At 38.3% G+C, this 16,899-nt stretch overlaps 1 protein-coding gene across 1 annotated transcript in view; it reads left to right on the top strand.

Moving 5' to 3' along the window:
* Positions 1 to 706: 706 nt before the first annotated feature.
* dnajc12 (DnaJ (Hsp40) homolog, subfamily C, member 12) overlaps positions 707 to 16,899 on the top strand; it is a 41,585-nt gene continuing 25,392 nt past the window's right edge. The window contains exons 1-2 of the mRNA XM_069659138.1: positions 707 to 987; positions 8,826 to 8,904. Of these exons, the coding sequence (XP_069515239.1) occupies positions 910 to 987; positions 8,826 to 8,904 (157 nt within the window). The 5' untranslated portion in view covers positions 707 to 909. The remainder of the gene's footprint in view (positions 988 to 8,825; positions 8,905 to 16,899) is intronic.

The raw sequence follows: 16,899 nt of genomic DNA on the forward strand, positions 1-16,899 counted from the left end.
GTGCAGGTAGGCTTTTTTTTTTAACTTATTACATTTAATGGCCCATCTGGTTTCCAGGCAACGTGTGATGCCATGATAGTGTTTCCCATTCCTCATTTTTATACAGTTCTCAAACCCTCACGGACTCACGCACTCACATTCTGCAAGCCTGACGCCGAGTGTTCAGTGCTTAGGCTTTAGGGTGGATACAGAGCCAAACATCCGGGGCTAACATTAGTCCCGAATGTTTTGACAACAGATATATTTCACCCAGTTGAATAGAAAAATGTTGTTAGTTGTTAATAGAAAAATGGAGATCCAAAGGGATTAGGGCTGTTGCTCATTTTATGGATGTTAATGGAAATATGTTACAACATTGGGAGTTCTGTGAAAAATTCCAACTCCAATGCACTGTTCAGAGCTATTATTATTATTATTATTATTATTTTTAAACGCCCAGCCCGATCGCACTTGAAGCTGCTTGTCTGACTTTGTTCTCTTCTGTCTTGATCGTTGCTTGTGTTGTAATAACTCTCAGGTGTACGTCGCTTTGGGCAAAAGCGTCTGCTTAATGAAATTGTAACACTGTAAAATTGTAATTATTGAGTATATAGTTCCCGATCCATACGCCTTACCAGTTGGTGGCAGTAACGCACCAAAACGATGTTTGCCAACCACCAATAAACACCAAGAAGAACCCCCCCCCCGTGACTCAGGATAGATCTCCTATGGTAACTTAACCACCTGATACCCTTTGCGTTATTGCAAAACGTAGTTTACGAAAGCATCATTTAAAGAAATAATTTCACCAAGTACCCAGAGCTACAGCGAGGAGGAGTCCATCAGCGACTCTTGGTCCGAACAGCTGTGATCCAAATAGCTGCAGCCTATATCACGCTGCACCCGTACAAAAATACAAACCTGATTTTTATGGAGGCTGTATTGAACTGCAAAACAGAGGACTTGGAGGATTACTATGGCCTATTAGGATGTGACGAATTGTCGTCGGTAAGTTCAGAACAATGGGTGTTATGATCCGCCTTTTTTGTTGTGTCACGTAGCATTATGTTGTCTGAGCCAAAGAAAATTGTGCTGTTAGAGCGGAATATACAAGCAAGGTCCGTGTCCGTTTTGCTTGTTTGTTGTGTTTAAACCAAAAAACCAAACCGGAAATACCATGGACCCTTTTTGTTTTAAAAAGAAAAATAGAGCCGTTTTGGTTTAAAACGAAAAACAGAGTCGTTTTTCCCTTTTGGTTTCTGAATAAAAACCAAACAAAAAAATCGTTAATCGTTATTCCATCTGAAGAAAGACGTGAAGGAAAGCGAGACGCCGGAAGTAAAAGTAAATATGTGAAAATAGAAGCCAGGATGTATATACCTTAAGAGACAATGGGTGGGGGAGGCGTTTGAATCTACCGTTACATCTAGTAGCAAAGGAGTTGGAATACTCATTAGTAAGAATATTTCCTTAAAATTAATTTCACAACATGCAGACTCGGAAGGTAGATTCTTGATTATAAAATGTGACATTTTTGGAAATGGGTAAACATCAGTTAATATGTATGTGCCACCCTTATCTGATGTGGTCTTTTTAAATAAAATCCAAAAAATACTTGATTTGACTCAAACAGGAATAGTTATATTAGGTGGAGACTTGAATAATATATTTAGCACATATGACAGTTCATGTAAAAATAGGAAAGTACAGCCACTAACACGGCTATCAGAATTTATTTCAACAAATGAGTTACAGGATATATGGAGGGAAATGTACCCCAAAAGTAGAGACTACCCATATTATTCACATGCTAAAAAAACATAGTCGAATAGACTACATTTTCATATCACGTATGAGGATAAACAATGTAATTGTTAACAAAAATTCATTCATTCATGATATAGTGATATCAGATCACGCTGCAGTTACATGTGTAACGGCACCTTCAATTAATAAATTGGCTCATAAAATCTGGTGAATGAATCGAAAATATTTAACCGACACAGACTTTCATAACTATATTAAAAATCACATTGAGATATTTATAAGTACAAATATTGAAAATACAACTTCTACCGATAGACCCCCAATAGAAATTATATGGGACACATTTAAGGCGTACATAAGAGGGATAAAGATATCATCTCAGCTAAAAAGAAGCAAGGACTAGATCAGGAGATTCACAGAGTAGAAAAATCAATGAATTGTCTTCGAAATATTCATAAACAAATTAATGCTAAGAAGGATTTTTAAAGATTGCAAAAATTAAAACTAGATTACAATAATCTCCTACTCAGAAAAGTTCAAGATATTAAACACAACCCAAATAAAATATCTTATATATCAGCAAATAAAACAGGTAAACAACCAAGTACCTTAGTCAAAAGAGTAGTAAAAAAGCACACCGTAGCACTAAAGGATACAGTCTCCAACATGCTAATAACAGATATTGAAATAATTAATCAAAAGTTTGCAGCATACTATGGACATTTAAATAAATGTGATATAACAAAGAACTACAACCCAATGCCCTTTCTAAAATCAGTCAAGTTTGGGTGTTTATCTGCTGAACAAAAAGAGGATTTAAGGAAGGAAATAACAATATCAGAAGTTAAAAGAGCAATTGATAGCTTTCTTCCAAAAAAGGCATCAGGCATGGATGGACTGCCAATAGAATTTTATTCTACATTCTGGACAGAGATTAGTTCATTATTTTTAAATGTTATTGATAAAGCATGGATATCAATGTGATACCAAAACCTGGGCGAGAAGGTAATACTCCAGCTGAATATAGACCTATAAGTTTAATTAATAGTGACAATAAAATTATCACCAAAGTCCTAAATAATCCAGTAGCCAAGCTACTCCCAGATATAATCCACTACAATCAAACTGGCTTTATACAAAATAGAAGTCTTAAAACCAACATTAGAACCTGTATATCATTGATGCAGTATGCTAAGAAGTCAAAAACTGGAATTGACGCTGATGGCAGTCGATGCTGAGAAAGCTTTCGACCGATTGGAATGGGCCTATCTTTTTAAAGTACTAGAAATGTTTGGAATTTCTGATGAAATGATTACCATGATAAAGACAATTTATAAATCACCAACAGCACAGGTCTATGTTAATGGCTCTTTATCTGAGATAGTTAGATTAAAAACAGGCACTAGACAAGGTTGCCCTTCTTCTCCCTCCTTATTTGCACTGGCAATTGAACCCCTGGCTCAGAGAATTAGACAGACAGAGGATGTGAGTGGCATAAATGTAGATAAAGAAATGTATAAATTGAGTTTATTTGCGGATGATCTGATGTTATATTTAACTAATACGAAAAAATCTCTTCCAAAGGCGTTGGAAATCATAGAGGATTTTTCCAAAACATCAGGATATAAGATGAACATTGAAAAAACTGAATTGATGCAAATTAATAAAGGACCTTGTAGTGGAACAATAAAACAAATAATACATGGCTCCTACAGACCTTGTAGCATCCCAGAAGACTTTAAAACCTTAAATGGAGAAAAAAGATAAGATACCTAGGTTGCAATATAAGCTTGGAAAAAACACAACTATATAAGGATAACTTTCTTTCCATAGTTAATGAACTGAGAAGTAGCATTAATAAATGGTCAGACTTGCCCATAAACTTAATTGGAAGAATACATTTGTTTAATATGATATGGCTACCTAAATTTCTCTTTATTTTTACAAACTATACAATTCCCCCGAAACAATTTTTTACCCGACTTAATGCTTTACTCACCTCGTTTGTCTGGTCTAACAAAGTACATCGGTTGAGTAGAACTCTTCTTCAAAATGCAAGGACAGAAGGAGGTCTTAAATTTCCAAATTTAGAACTGTATTATTATGCCTCACAGATGTTTTATATAGATCGTAATGTAACGATCCAAAGTGCAGGAGAAACGCCCACATTCATTATTGCTCACCCTCCCCTTATCCTATTATGGTCTTGCAGCCGCTGGTCAGGGGCTGGTTCGCAGCTGACTGACGTCAGGTAATACGTAAATGTAGAGCGTAGTTTAGTCCCTCGGGAAAAGTGACACAAGCTTCGGTGGACTCCTGTGAACACCGCTGATGAACTGTTTATACAGCAGCTGTTTTTGTTATGAACTGAAACGATTTTGCTTGAGTGAGCTGGATTAGTGCAGGTGGAAAATAAGGATTAAAGAATTGTGAAGCATATTCAACATTTCAGAGTGGATTGAATGTCTTGTGTTATGGAATTAACTTTATTTATCTATTTAATTTTCATTATTGTGGGTTGCATCAGTACCTCGACTTTATGTGTACTTCTTTATTATTTTGAAGAAGGAAAAGAGTGTTTTAAGGTGTTTTGTTACAAGGGTATCCTTTTGTTAAGGGTGTATGGGCAATTTGTTTTACATTTAAGGCGTACATCCTTTGTGTGGTTGAGTGTGCGACTTGTACTTTTGCCTGGATACTTCCTGGCTGGCACCCCATTAAAGAATAAATAAATAAAAAAATAAGAGTTGCATACAAAAACCGTCACATAAAAAGGTGGCACCCCAGATGGGACTCATATCCCTGGATTTTGTGGAAAGAATCTTCCAAGACAATTTCATAATTCAGAGGGCAAATTTTCCTCACCACTCTGTATGGTCCTTTCCATTTTGGCGCAATCTTAGCAGAGAATGATTTGTCCGCTTTTGAATAGGGATTAGCTTCAAAATCCTCATTGAGACCCAATGGTTGCTAAGGAGTGGATCCAAAAGAGCTCTCTCTGGCATAACCTCCTGTCAACGTCACCCCCTCTATGAAGAGTAATCTACTCTATGACCTGGAACCTAAGGGAGGAGATGGGATGTGAATGGTTATTAAAGTGACAGGCTACATGATAGTTCATATCTGTACGTCTTATGGAACGTTTGTGTTCACTAATCCTTTGCGTAAGAGAGCGGGTTGTTTTACCAACAGAAATTTTTCAGAAAACATTTTTTGAATTGCATGTAATAACTCCCCTGATTGGAATTTTTTCCCCTGTCCTAGGAGGGTCTAAAGTCAAGTCTCCAAGTATTATTGCACTGGGCAGGGTTGCCACATGGGTAGTTTGCCTGTTTAAGGGGAGCCAGGAGAGTCTGTTTAGAATTAGGCAATTATGTTGGCTCTAACCAATTTATTGCGCAGATTTGGTCCTCTTTTATAAACACAGAGAGGTGGGTCCTTAAAGTGTTGAGTGAGGACTGGGTCTGTGGTTAAAATCTGCCAATATTTCAGGATAGTATTCTTAACAATGTGAGTCTGGGGAGTACAAGTAGTGATAAATCAAATCAAATCAAATCAAATTTTATTTGTATAGCGCCAAATCATAACCAGAGGTATCTCGAGACACTTTACAGAAAGAGCAGGTCTAGACCGACTCTTTGTTAAGTTATTTAAAGAGAGGCCCAACATGAATCCACCATGAGTAGCACTTAGCAATATTCGGCACATTGGCAGAAAAACTTCCTTTAACAGGCAGAAACCTCGAGCAGAACCAGACTCATGTTGAACAGCCATCTGCCTCGACTGGATGGGCCGAAAATGGGATAGAAGGAGATGCAGGATAGAGACAGGCAAAGAGAGCAACAACAACATATGTTCTTGTTACAACAACAACATATGTCCTTGTTACATGAACAACAACAGACACATACTTATGGTTACAATGCCAATAATAGTGGTAGACTAGGGTGAAGATTAGCAAAATAAATAAATAAATAAATAAATAAATGAATTAGCGAGAGAAGCAGAGTAATGATAAAGGCTGAGGTAATCGTAATTGTAACAGTTGAAGTCAACAGGTCTACTATTAGCATTAGCAGCAACAATAATGATACTATGGGGAAGGCTGATGTTAGTAGTTGTTGCAGTCGAGCAGGTCCACAGCAGCAGGTGGTCTGCAGCAACGATCCTCAGGAACCTTCAAGACAAGGGAGCACAAGAACTCCCGGGAAGATATGTGGTTAGTAATGTTAATGGGACCAGAAGATACAGAGTTAATGAGCTGCATTAATATGACAGAGGGAGAGAAAGAGAGAGAGAGAGAGAGAGAGAGACACAGACAGACAGACAGACAGACAGACAGACAGACTTTCTAAGAAGCATTGTTTAATCTCCAGGGCCTTCTCTATGAAGTTTCCATTAGAATGGAAGAGGCGTCCTAATCTGTAAAATTGACTTTTAGGTAAGCTATATTTTAGAGCTCTAGGGTGGGCGCTGCTAGCTAGAAGAAAAGTGTTACAAGTTGTTTTTGTACAGTGTAAATGGTAAATGGTAAATGGACTGTACTTTTATAGCGCTTTTCTAGTCTTTGCGACCACTCAAAGCTGCTTTTACACTACATGTCACATTCACCTATTCACACACACACACTCATACACTGATGGCAGAGGCTGCTACATAAAGTGCAATTTGGGGTTCAGTATCTTGCCCAAGGACACTTCAACATGTAGCCTGAGGGAGCTGGGGATCAAACCTCCGACTTTCCCATTGAAAGACGACCCACTCTACCACTAAGCCACAGCCGCCCAACTACAGTGTGGTAGTCAGGCTCCCATTATTTAAACTCAATCCACATGTTGAGAAAGGGTACTCATTGCAGGTCAATAATAATAATAATAATAAATAATAAGAACTTTATTTAAATAGAAACTTTAAAAACAGAGTTTAGAAAGTGCTTTGACAAAAGCAAGAGAAGGGAAGGTAAAATTAAAACAAGAAGGAAGGTGCGGGAAGATAATGAGAGGACAGATGTAAGATAAAAACACCAAAATAAATAAAAAATTAAAACACATACAATAATAGGAATAATCCATAAAAAAGCAAGTCATTTAAAATGTTTTATTAACTAGTGTGGTCACTGATTCCGCCAGCCTTGTCTACTCAGGCAGGTCATTCACAAAAGATATTCATGTCTACATCAAAGAGCAAGACAAAAACCATCTTCATTAATGTAGCCCGTGTATACCTATGGATGCATTTATTTATGTTGCCTATTCATCTTCTGACGTTACACTGGAATAGACACCGTGCTTGCATAATCTTACACTCAGAATGGCCTTGCGATCATTTTGGCTTTTATTCTGATATATTTACTTTTACTTCCGGTCACTGGCGTCTCTCTTTCCTTCACATCCTTCGATAAACTAATGATAAAAAGGACTTTGCAAAACTAATATTGGCCCCTTATTTGAATTTAGTTTTTCTTGTTTTTTGATTCAAAAACCAAATGGGAAAAACACTGTACATCACAGTGTACTGTGTGTATAACATCAAAACACAGGGCAATGGTGAGGAAACGGAACTAAACCAGGGGGTTGGCATCAAAAATGAACAAAGTCAGGAAATTATTGGAAAGAACATGGCAACTACTTCAATTGGCCTCTGCAATATAGAGATTTGCAATGTGGCCCAAATTTGTCTGAAAGAAACTAGATTTTTACAAATTCATTCAAAAAAATTTCAGGGCCTTTTGTTTTTAAAAAAAACTTTGTAATAAAGTTAAATTGTATTTCTTAAAAATTAAAATAAATAAATGCAAAAAAATATATATTCTAATTGTTATTACATTTATTAGTAGTAGTATTAGTGCTCTATATTTGGCAAGGTAATATGTAACAAGAGATAACAGAAAAGGAAGTACCGAGCTATACCGTTTTTTTTGTCAAAAAAAAACCCAAACCAAGACCCCAGAGAAAACCACTTTTAAAAAAAACAGATACGTAAGTGTCACCCCAGCAGCGAAAAGACTCTCATCTATTTTCATGCATTTAAAATGAAAATGAACACGTCCCGCAGCCGTCACTCACGTGCCACGCTTCCAGTGTTGCCCATAAAAGTGCACATTGACCTGATGCGGTCAGCCACATACTAGGTTTTGACCTAGACTCGTTCTATCATGCATTTCGGCCCTTTAGTCTGGGCTGTTATTTTCTGTGACCACAGTTTACTGTGAGGTCCTCCTCAAAGCAGATAAATATAAAGCTACAGTAAGTAATACTTAATGGAAACTGCCAAACTCCCTTGCCAAAAATAGATCATCTTTAAAGTCCCCAGCAGAGGTCATCGTCGTTCACCATGAGCGTTATAACGTTGGCTGGGTTTTCAATAATAATAAATGTAAAAGTTTGAAATTACAATTTAACTTAAACCTCTGTCGAACTTATATCTACTAGGGCTGCACGATATTTAAAAAAAAACATACATTGCGATATCTTTTTGTTCTGGGATCTTAATGCAATATTTATTGCGATTTTAAAAACATACAGCGTTTAGCATGTTTTTATGTTTATATGAAAAATTAACAATCATACTTTTTATTATTTGGGACTTTGCTCATAATAAAACAAAACCCCCTCCTACTTTTATCACACTTGATTCAGACTCTGACACCCACATGAAAAAGTAGAGAGTGCAGTGGGAGCGACACGTTCTTTATAAAACAAATACTATTAGACTTGTGGGCTGCATCAACCATTACTAATGATGATCAAATGTACGTTTAATCAGCCTGATCAGCCCTGTGACTATCACTTTATCAAATGAAAAATCACGTCGCCTGCTTCCATTTGGCACACACAACCTTAGGTTTCACACCACTGTCAAATCTGCAGAATTTGCAGGCCTCGAAATAAACTGAACAATAGGAATTTCATTATAGGGAAAAATAGATCAGATTTAGAAAAACACTTGGTAAAGTCCTCTTGCATATAATATGGAAGAATCATATTTAATTCGTTTAGGGGCTTTAACCTGCATTTAATTACACACAGAACTGTGTGGGTAGGTTTAACATTTATTTATTGAATTCTTTAACCTTGCAGACTCAACAGGTTCTCAACGAATACAAGATCCGAGCCTTGGCATGTCACCCAGACAAACGGCCACACAACCCAGGAGCAGGTAAATTTAAACTATTTCTGCGGCCCTTAATGTGTATGCTTGAAATGAAATAATAAGTGAAAAACAATAAGAATAATTTAAAACATTTTTTGATTTGCTAAAATGAATGCATTATTTAAAGTCAGGTTGAAAGAAAATTTTATGTTACTAAATTGAATTTCTATACACACACAGAAAAGGGTTCAAGAGGAAGTCAAAGGCTGGAGAAATTTACATAGTCTTTGCTGTTCTTGTCTCACAATAGGATTTTGTAAACCTGATATAATACAGAATGATGACACCAATTACTTGTTTAAATGACATAAAACATTTTAAGTCGGGATGCACCAATTGGGAAAATCGGGGCAGATACCGATGTTTAAAACAACAATTTTATAGATGTTTTTTTTCAATAACTGAATAATAATAATTTTTGTAATCATTAATGCCCTCGTCTGGATAAGGGGCCAAAATTAACTTTAATTATAAAGAAATACATTTATTCAAGCCTTCATCACACTCTTCGAGGAAGCATGAATTCAGTCTTTCAAATTCCCAATCCATCTTTTTATTTAAACTTCTTGCGCATTAAAACAATATATAAAAAAAATAAACTGCTTGAAAAGCCTCTTAAGTCTGTTTTAGAATCATAGTACACACATTTTTTCAGTGCTTACATAGCCTAACAAAAATCTTGCATGCATCAGTGCATCCTTAATATTAAGACATACATAAACGTATAAACAGCATAAATGGTAAATGGACTGTACTTTTCTAGTCTTTGCGACTACTCAAAGCTGCTTTTACTCTACATATCACATTCACCCATTCACACTCACATTCATAGACTGGCAGAGGCTACTACCCAACTGTATATCAGTTATCACATTCATACCCGTTGGTAGCAATTTGGGGTTCAGTGTCTTGCCCAAGGACACTTCGACATGTAACCTGAGGGAGCTTGGGATCGAACCTCCGACCTTCTGATTGGAAGACGACTGACTCTACCACTGAGCCACAGCCGCCCCGAAATAAAATAAAAAAATAATAATAAAAAAATAAAAAAATAAATAACAGCTACTAGTTGTGGTTAGGGATGGGCATTTCCAGTAATCTCAGTATTCGAGTAATCTAATTACCTTATGAACAAGTAATCGAGTACAGATATAATAGGCTATATGCCTGTAAGAGAACATTACCGTCTAACACTTTTACATTAATGTAAATAAATAGCCGACAATGGAAAGCAAGTGCAATTTCAAATGCATTTATTGAGAAAACATAACAGGCCCTTCAATTAACTGTATCATGCCATTGTCAAACATGACAGCGGCAGTGGTCTTTATGGACTTCTGTTCTGTGTTGCTTAATACGTAACTCTAAATCAACAGCCTAGTCATAAAATAAATATTAAATTAACTTAATTTACATCAATTTTAGCCTGCAGTTTCCCTTGAAAAATAAAATAGATAACATCACACAATGATGAACCGTGAATAATACGTTATTAATGACTTAATGAGGATGACAATAAAAATTTAAAAAATAGGCTTACTGAGCAAACTACTATTGGCAACAACATAAATTAACCGTTCATACCTTCGGCCTTTTAAGTAGAAATGAGAGTTGATTCATTTAGCTGCTTACTCTTGTTTAAAAAGATGAGCGTATCCACATGTTCAGGTGACAGACGGGTAGTAGTCCCGCTGATGAGAATACTCTTTTGGCTGGTATGGAGGTTGCGGGTATGTTCAGGTACTGCTTCACCAGCACACTGAGTTTCCTGTACCTGTACTCTTTGCTTTGTTCTTCACTGCAGGGTGTTTTGGTGGGGTGGGATGCATGGCTCCTTGAATTACTGATTCAGCTCGTTGTGATGAGCCTCGGTGCCGGCTGTGCAGTAGTCCTCTCCAAACATAGCATCAAGTGCTGCAGCGCTTTTGATTTGGGAAAATGTTGGCCGACAGTCTCTTTCGGACAGCCACGTGAATGGCTGGCTCCAGAAAGCGAAGGGGTTTGTGCCTTGGATCTAGAGCAGAGGCAATAAGCGTTGCCTTGCCTGTGAAAAATAAAATGTAGCAATTAAAGCTCAGTGTTTAGCCTAATACAATGGAATTAGAGAGTTGAATTATAAGTAGACTAGGTAGGTATATTAGTCATTCAACAGCTCGGTGATGGCAACAGTGTTCCATCTAAAGAGCTTAACTTTCATTAGATTACAATAAATTATAACTACGCGTGTTTTACAGAACAAATAATTACCAGGGTCAGTTGTGCTGCTGGGGGTCACACTCTTGCTCAGGGACTTGACCACTGTGGTGTTGAATTCAGTCACCTTGGCTGACTCTCCATCTTGTGGCTTTAAATGCCTGGACAGGAGGCTTTGGGTGACTGGGTGCACCACGGAGATGCAGACGTGGGATTCGCTACACATGGATGTTGTTGCACACTTCAATGACTGAAGTGCAGGCAAGATATCCTCGAGTGTCTGCCAGTCGTCGTCGGTTAATTCAAGGGCTCTGGCATCGGTGAATTTGGTGGTGTGCCTGTTGAAAAGGGTCACTGACAGGGCCCATCTTTGTTCCTGAAGCCGCTCAAACATTTCATACACACTTAGTGCGGCAGAATTGGATCAGTCAGTGATTCCTCAAGTTCTGCGCTGTCTGCTTTTTCTTCGGGGCAGCTGTTGCAACTGTGCCGTGGTGGAAATGAGCTACTAACCTGCGCAAACTATTCATGCATGAGTCTATTAACACTTGCTAACTTGAAGCCATCGTTTATTGCAAGCTGGAGAATGTGTGCAAAGCACGGGACCGATTCCCACTCAAGGAGACGCTTGTTTGCCACCACCACAAGCACACACTTTCCCCAACAAGCCCCACTCCTGTGCAGCTGCTTTGAGGTGGTCCGCCAAGTTTTCCGCTGTGTGTCGCTCATCAGTACTGCGTGTCTGAAGGACAGCGGTCTTTAAATCCCAGTTCTGAATAAAATGACGGTGATGGTGATATATGACTCCGTAGTGAGGGCTGTCCACGAGTCTGTATTAACAGCCACTTTGTCGACACTTTGCAAAGCCCTTCAATTCTGTGTGCTTTCCTCATATCCCATTTTTTCCACTCTCGTAGCTGTTGTCCGGTGTGATGGTGGCTTGTACTCCGGCTCAACAAACGGCATCAGCTCACGGAAGCCTTCTCCTTCCGCAAAACTTAATGAGAATGAATACATTCAGTATTTAAACGTAAAATATCCAAATACAAAACATTTCACTTGTGAAATGTGTGTTGTTAACGTATTGACTGTTTTTGATCAGAAACAAAACAAAACATTTACGCACGAGGCACAGCCATGTAACTCTACATTAATTATTTTAAACTCCTAAATGTACCTATTAGTTGTGTGTGTGTGTGTGTGTGTGTGTGTGTGTGTGTGTGTGTGTGTGTGTGTGTGTGTCTGCAAGTATTAGAGAGAGCCCGCATCAGAATGAGCGTACATGATGGAGAACTCGTTGTCGGTCTCCGGCTGTTCTTTCTAAAAATCATATTCAATTCTCAGAGGTTAACGATTAAAGACCATTAAAGGGGGGTCGGTTATTTGTCAGAAAAAAAAATCTAAATTAGCACCCCTAGTCTATCCCAGTTTATCCAATCCAAAAAGTACATTTTAATCTTGTAGGTTAACTGGTTATTAACCGTTAAGAGTGTCGGTTAACCGGTCAAAAAATTGGGTTGAAATCCAAGAAGTCAAGAAAATATGACGACGCTTATCTTGCTCTTGGATTTACAGCAAATGTGGTAGGAGATGAAGAGAGACCTGTCTGTGTTATACGTCTGAAAAGTCTGGCAGCTGCAGCAAAAATATGTTTGTTGTTCTTAGCACAGATTGAACTTGAAGCCTGGAAATTTTCTTTCTCCAAAGGGGGGCATGACAGAAAAAGTTTGAGAACCACTGCTTTATAGCATTGTGGCTGGGGAACCGCTCTAATGAATAAAGGCAGGAAATGCAGAGGAGCATGTAGGACTGCAGCTCTGCCTCCTGGTCTCAACTCTGGGTTGTCAGGTTTTACGACTAATACACTCAGCTATATGACAGGACAAAAGAGGTGCTCCATCCAAATGCCATCTGTTCTAATAAGACCAAGCTTTCCCCAGAATGTTTGCCAGTTGTCGATGAAGCCAACATTGTTAGCTGGATAGTGGTTGACTGATAACATGTCCAGAGAAAAATACAGCGTCCGACATTGTCTCAGCAAATGTACACACCGACTCAACATTAATGTTAGTGTCTTTCGATTGCTGTCATTAACGGCGACAAGACAATTCTTGTAAATTTAAAAATGTACCATTGTCCTTTGCCCGCAGTTTTAAATTTGATTCAATGTCACCAACTCTGACTCCAGCAATACATTGCACTATGGTTGCTGGCAGCGCTAAAGCGCACTTAGTGCACTGCACTGCAGTCAACTGCAGCAGTTAACAATGTTTTGGTTTCCATGGCACAGAGTCGCGTTTCAAATTCTAAAAGCCTTGCCTTCAGAGCTACACATTAACTACATTTAATCTAATTGCCATTATCTGTAAAGGACGCCTAGACATAAGTAAACATCTGACACTTTGAACAAGACAGAGTAGGAGAGTGAGAGGCAGAAGGAGAAGCCATTGTGTAAGATTAAGCTAACTGTTAAGATTATTTAGTTAAAACAATTTAGTGGATAAATCGCGCAAGTGACAGCGAGATTGATTGAAGTAGTGTACGCCTAAGTGTACAGCGGCTAAATAACTTGTCGATAGAGCTCGAGCTAAATTGATTAATTTGCTTTGACATTAACTAGCAGCAACACGGTAGCAGCGAAACAGGAAATGACCAAATGACACAATACACTTACCATAGTAAGACAAGACAAGGGTATATTATTCTTCCTATGGGTCGGGCTGTAGGACAGGCAATTTTAATATCACAGAAAGTGATCATCTCTCAGAGGTAACAGAAACAAAAGGAAAGTATATATAAGTATCTGGGAAAATAGATGGCGTTGTAATATTATTTTGTAACATTTATGCACCTCCTAGAGGTGACTTTGCCTTTTACAGAAAAATATTTGAATTAATGAGGCTACAGAAACTGTCATGTGGTTGGATTGATTGGAACATCCGCCTTATCCATCCTAAATAAAAAAATTTGATCACATCATTGCATAGGAAGATGAACGTTTTAATGGCAGAGATCTGTGAAGAGACTTTTACCTGTGAAGCCATGACTATACTTTTTACCCATGCCCCCATGATACATACTCAAGAATAGAATTTTTTTTTTGTTGAAGAGAAATTGCCATAGTATGCTTAGCTGTGATATTTGAACTATTGATTTATCTGATCACGCATCTCTCTGTACATATGGTGATAACCCGAGGAAAACAATATTGAGGCTAAATAGAAGTGTCCTAAATAACCAATTTTAAACCTTAACCACAGTGGCAGATTTCCAAAAGCTTCAGGAAGCCTAAATAACCAATGTTAAACCTTAACTAAGGAGAAAATTATTAGAGAGAGGAGGCTGATTCAGCTATAGTATGAGTTGCCCTAAAAGCAGTCATCAGGGGGGAATTATATCTTTCTGTGCTCATGAAAAGAAATTAAAACAATTAAGAATGAAAAATTAAAAGATCTTGAAACACGGCATAAAAGAGAACAACAAACGATTTTGATGACAAAAGTTACAGAGAAAACTAGAAACGAAATAAATGTATTATATTCACAGGAAATTGAGAAAACAAAAACGGCACATACAAAATAAGCGACCACGATTCCAAAACTACACAATATAAATTATACAAAATACAAAGAACATTTAAAATAAACATTTTATATACACAACCACACTTGTGAGGGTGAGCAATAAATTGTGAATTTCCTGGGGCTATATGTTAGATTTTACATGTTCATCAATCAAATAAAAAAATGTATTGTCAATGTGTGAAGGGATAGTAGCGGCAATGAAAAATTGAGACCTTCCCCAACTTCCTCCATTGGCCCTAACAACCTGTGGGCTGTTTTTTATGTAAAGCACTCGGGAAGTTTTTTCTGGGAAACAAGAGGATGTGACATACCTGCGTGTTTGCGAGTACCTCTGCCGAGAGCTCATTGTCCACCACTATAGTCAACAGTGTGCAACACAAGACAACGCAAGCTGTGAAATGGAGCTGTATTATGCTAACAAATGAGCGGCACCCACAACAACACCAACACAAACTACACACAAGAATAAAAAACTAAAATAAGTTTTATCTAGTGAAGCCTGTCTGGCCAAACAGGAATGTGATCGATGCCAGGAGGAAATCTAGAGTCAACATCGGCGGGGCATGCGATTCATGGAAAACCTTTGATTGCTTTTTGCTTTTGGGGATCAAAACAGACACATTACTTATTGTTGTCAAAGAAACAAAACCCACATGCAGCGTTCTCTCACCGGGTGTAGCGTTTTTTCTCTCACAGCAGCTGCTTCATCCCAGCTCTCTCCAGCCACCCCGCTCTGCCTGGCTAATGTTAGCTGATGCTTGCGATGATCTGCTGGTTCGCCGGCATAATTTGCGGTTTGGTTACAAAGCACAATGTCGGAGTCATGCAGTGTATTTATGTTAGAGCTAGTTGGCTAACCTTATCATGCTCGCTTACGTTATGACTACCAAAATACTATCTGAGTGTGTATGTCAGTTGTCTAGCTTGACAAATAACTTCGCCAGCTAACATGACAAACGATTCAACGATTTTGGCCAACAGTAAATTATGTAGCAGAACAAAGCAAATGTGTACAACTACAGATTGTTTTCTATTAGCCAATATCATTGCATTACCTGCCAAGGCTAAAGTTAGCCAGCCAGCTGTAAGCTGGCAACAAGCTACTGTTAGCTTGTCTGCTATCGCAGACGATTTGCCAGTTAGGCAACGTAACAAAACATTGTTGAGTGGATAACATCAGCAAACTCATGCAGACTTCCAGGGCAGAGCTTGCTGGTAACTGAGTAATTTGCCGTTTGGTTACGAAGCACAATGCCAGATCCATGCAGTTCATGCGTGCGAGTGTCCACGTGAGCGCCTACAAGAAGGTTGACTGCAGTTCCCTCAACGTCCGACCATGTCACTAGTAATGAGGATATTCTGAAAGTTGCATATAGCACCTTTATTTCTCTCAATATACCTGTTCATCAGAGCAACAAAATCAAGTATTATCAGCCGCCATAACTGAGACAAGGCTAAACAGTAAACTCAAGGCGAATAAGTCACCTAACACGGGCGGCTTTCCCTTAGAGTGGTATAAGGCTTTTCGATCTGAATTAGTGCCAAGCCTTTTCCGGGCTTGCAATACAGCCTTGATAGACGCTTAAATGCCTCCATCGTTGAACGAGGCAGTGATCTCGGTTATCCCTGAGGAGGGAAAGGACAAACCAGAATGTGGGTCAAATAGGCCAGTTTCAGAACTGAATGTTGATTACAAAGTCTATAAAGCCGTCCTTCAAAAAGACTGGAGACTTATACACAATGACCAGACTGGGTACAAAGACAAACTCATGATAACATCCGGCAAACGCTGCACATATTAAACCATATTCAACAAAATATTATTGATGCTGAGAAGGCCTTTGATTTAGTAAGTTGGCTTTTCTTATATAAAGTTCTTGAAAAAAATGGCATGCATGGACATTTTGTTAGGGGCATCCTTATGCTATATAGTAAACCATCTACCTGGTTAAAAATAAATGGGCCTTTCAGACACACACACATCATATTAAAGCATGGGTCAATACAGGGTTATCCAATTTCACCATTGCTCTTTGCACTTTATAAAGAGCCTCTTGTATAGTGGATAAGGCAGACAGAAAGCATCAGAGGCATCTACGTAAATGAGAGGAGAAGACCACAAGGTGGCACTGTATGCTGTTGATATTTTGGCCTACTTTAGTAACTCCTCAAACTCATTTGCTGAATTAATGAAGCTTTTAAAAATGTTATGGCAGATATGATA

This window comes from Semicossyphus pulcher, unplaced genomic scaffold (genome assembly GCF_022749685.1).
Source record: "Semicossyphus pulcher isolate SPU_LCO1_2020_fin unplaced genomic scaffold, fSemPul1.0.p SCAF_12, whole genome shotgun sequence".
NCBI lineage: Eukaryota > Metazoa > Chordata > Actinopteri > Labriformes > Labridae > Semicossyphus > Semicossyphus pulcher.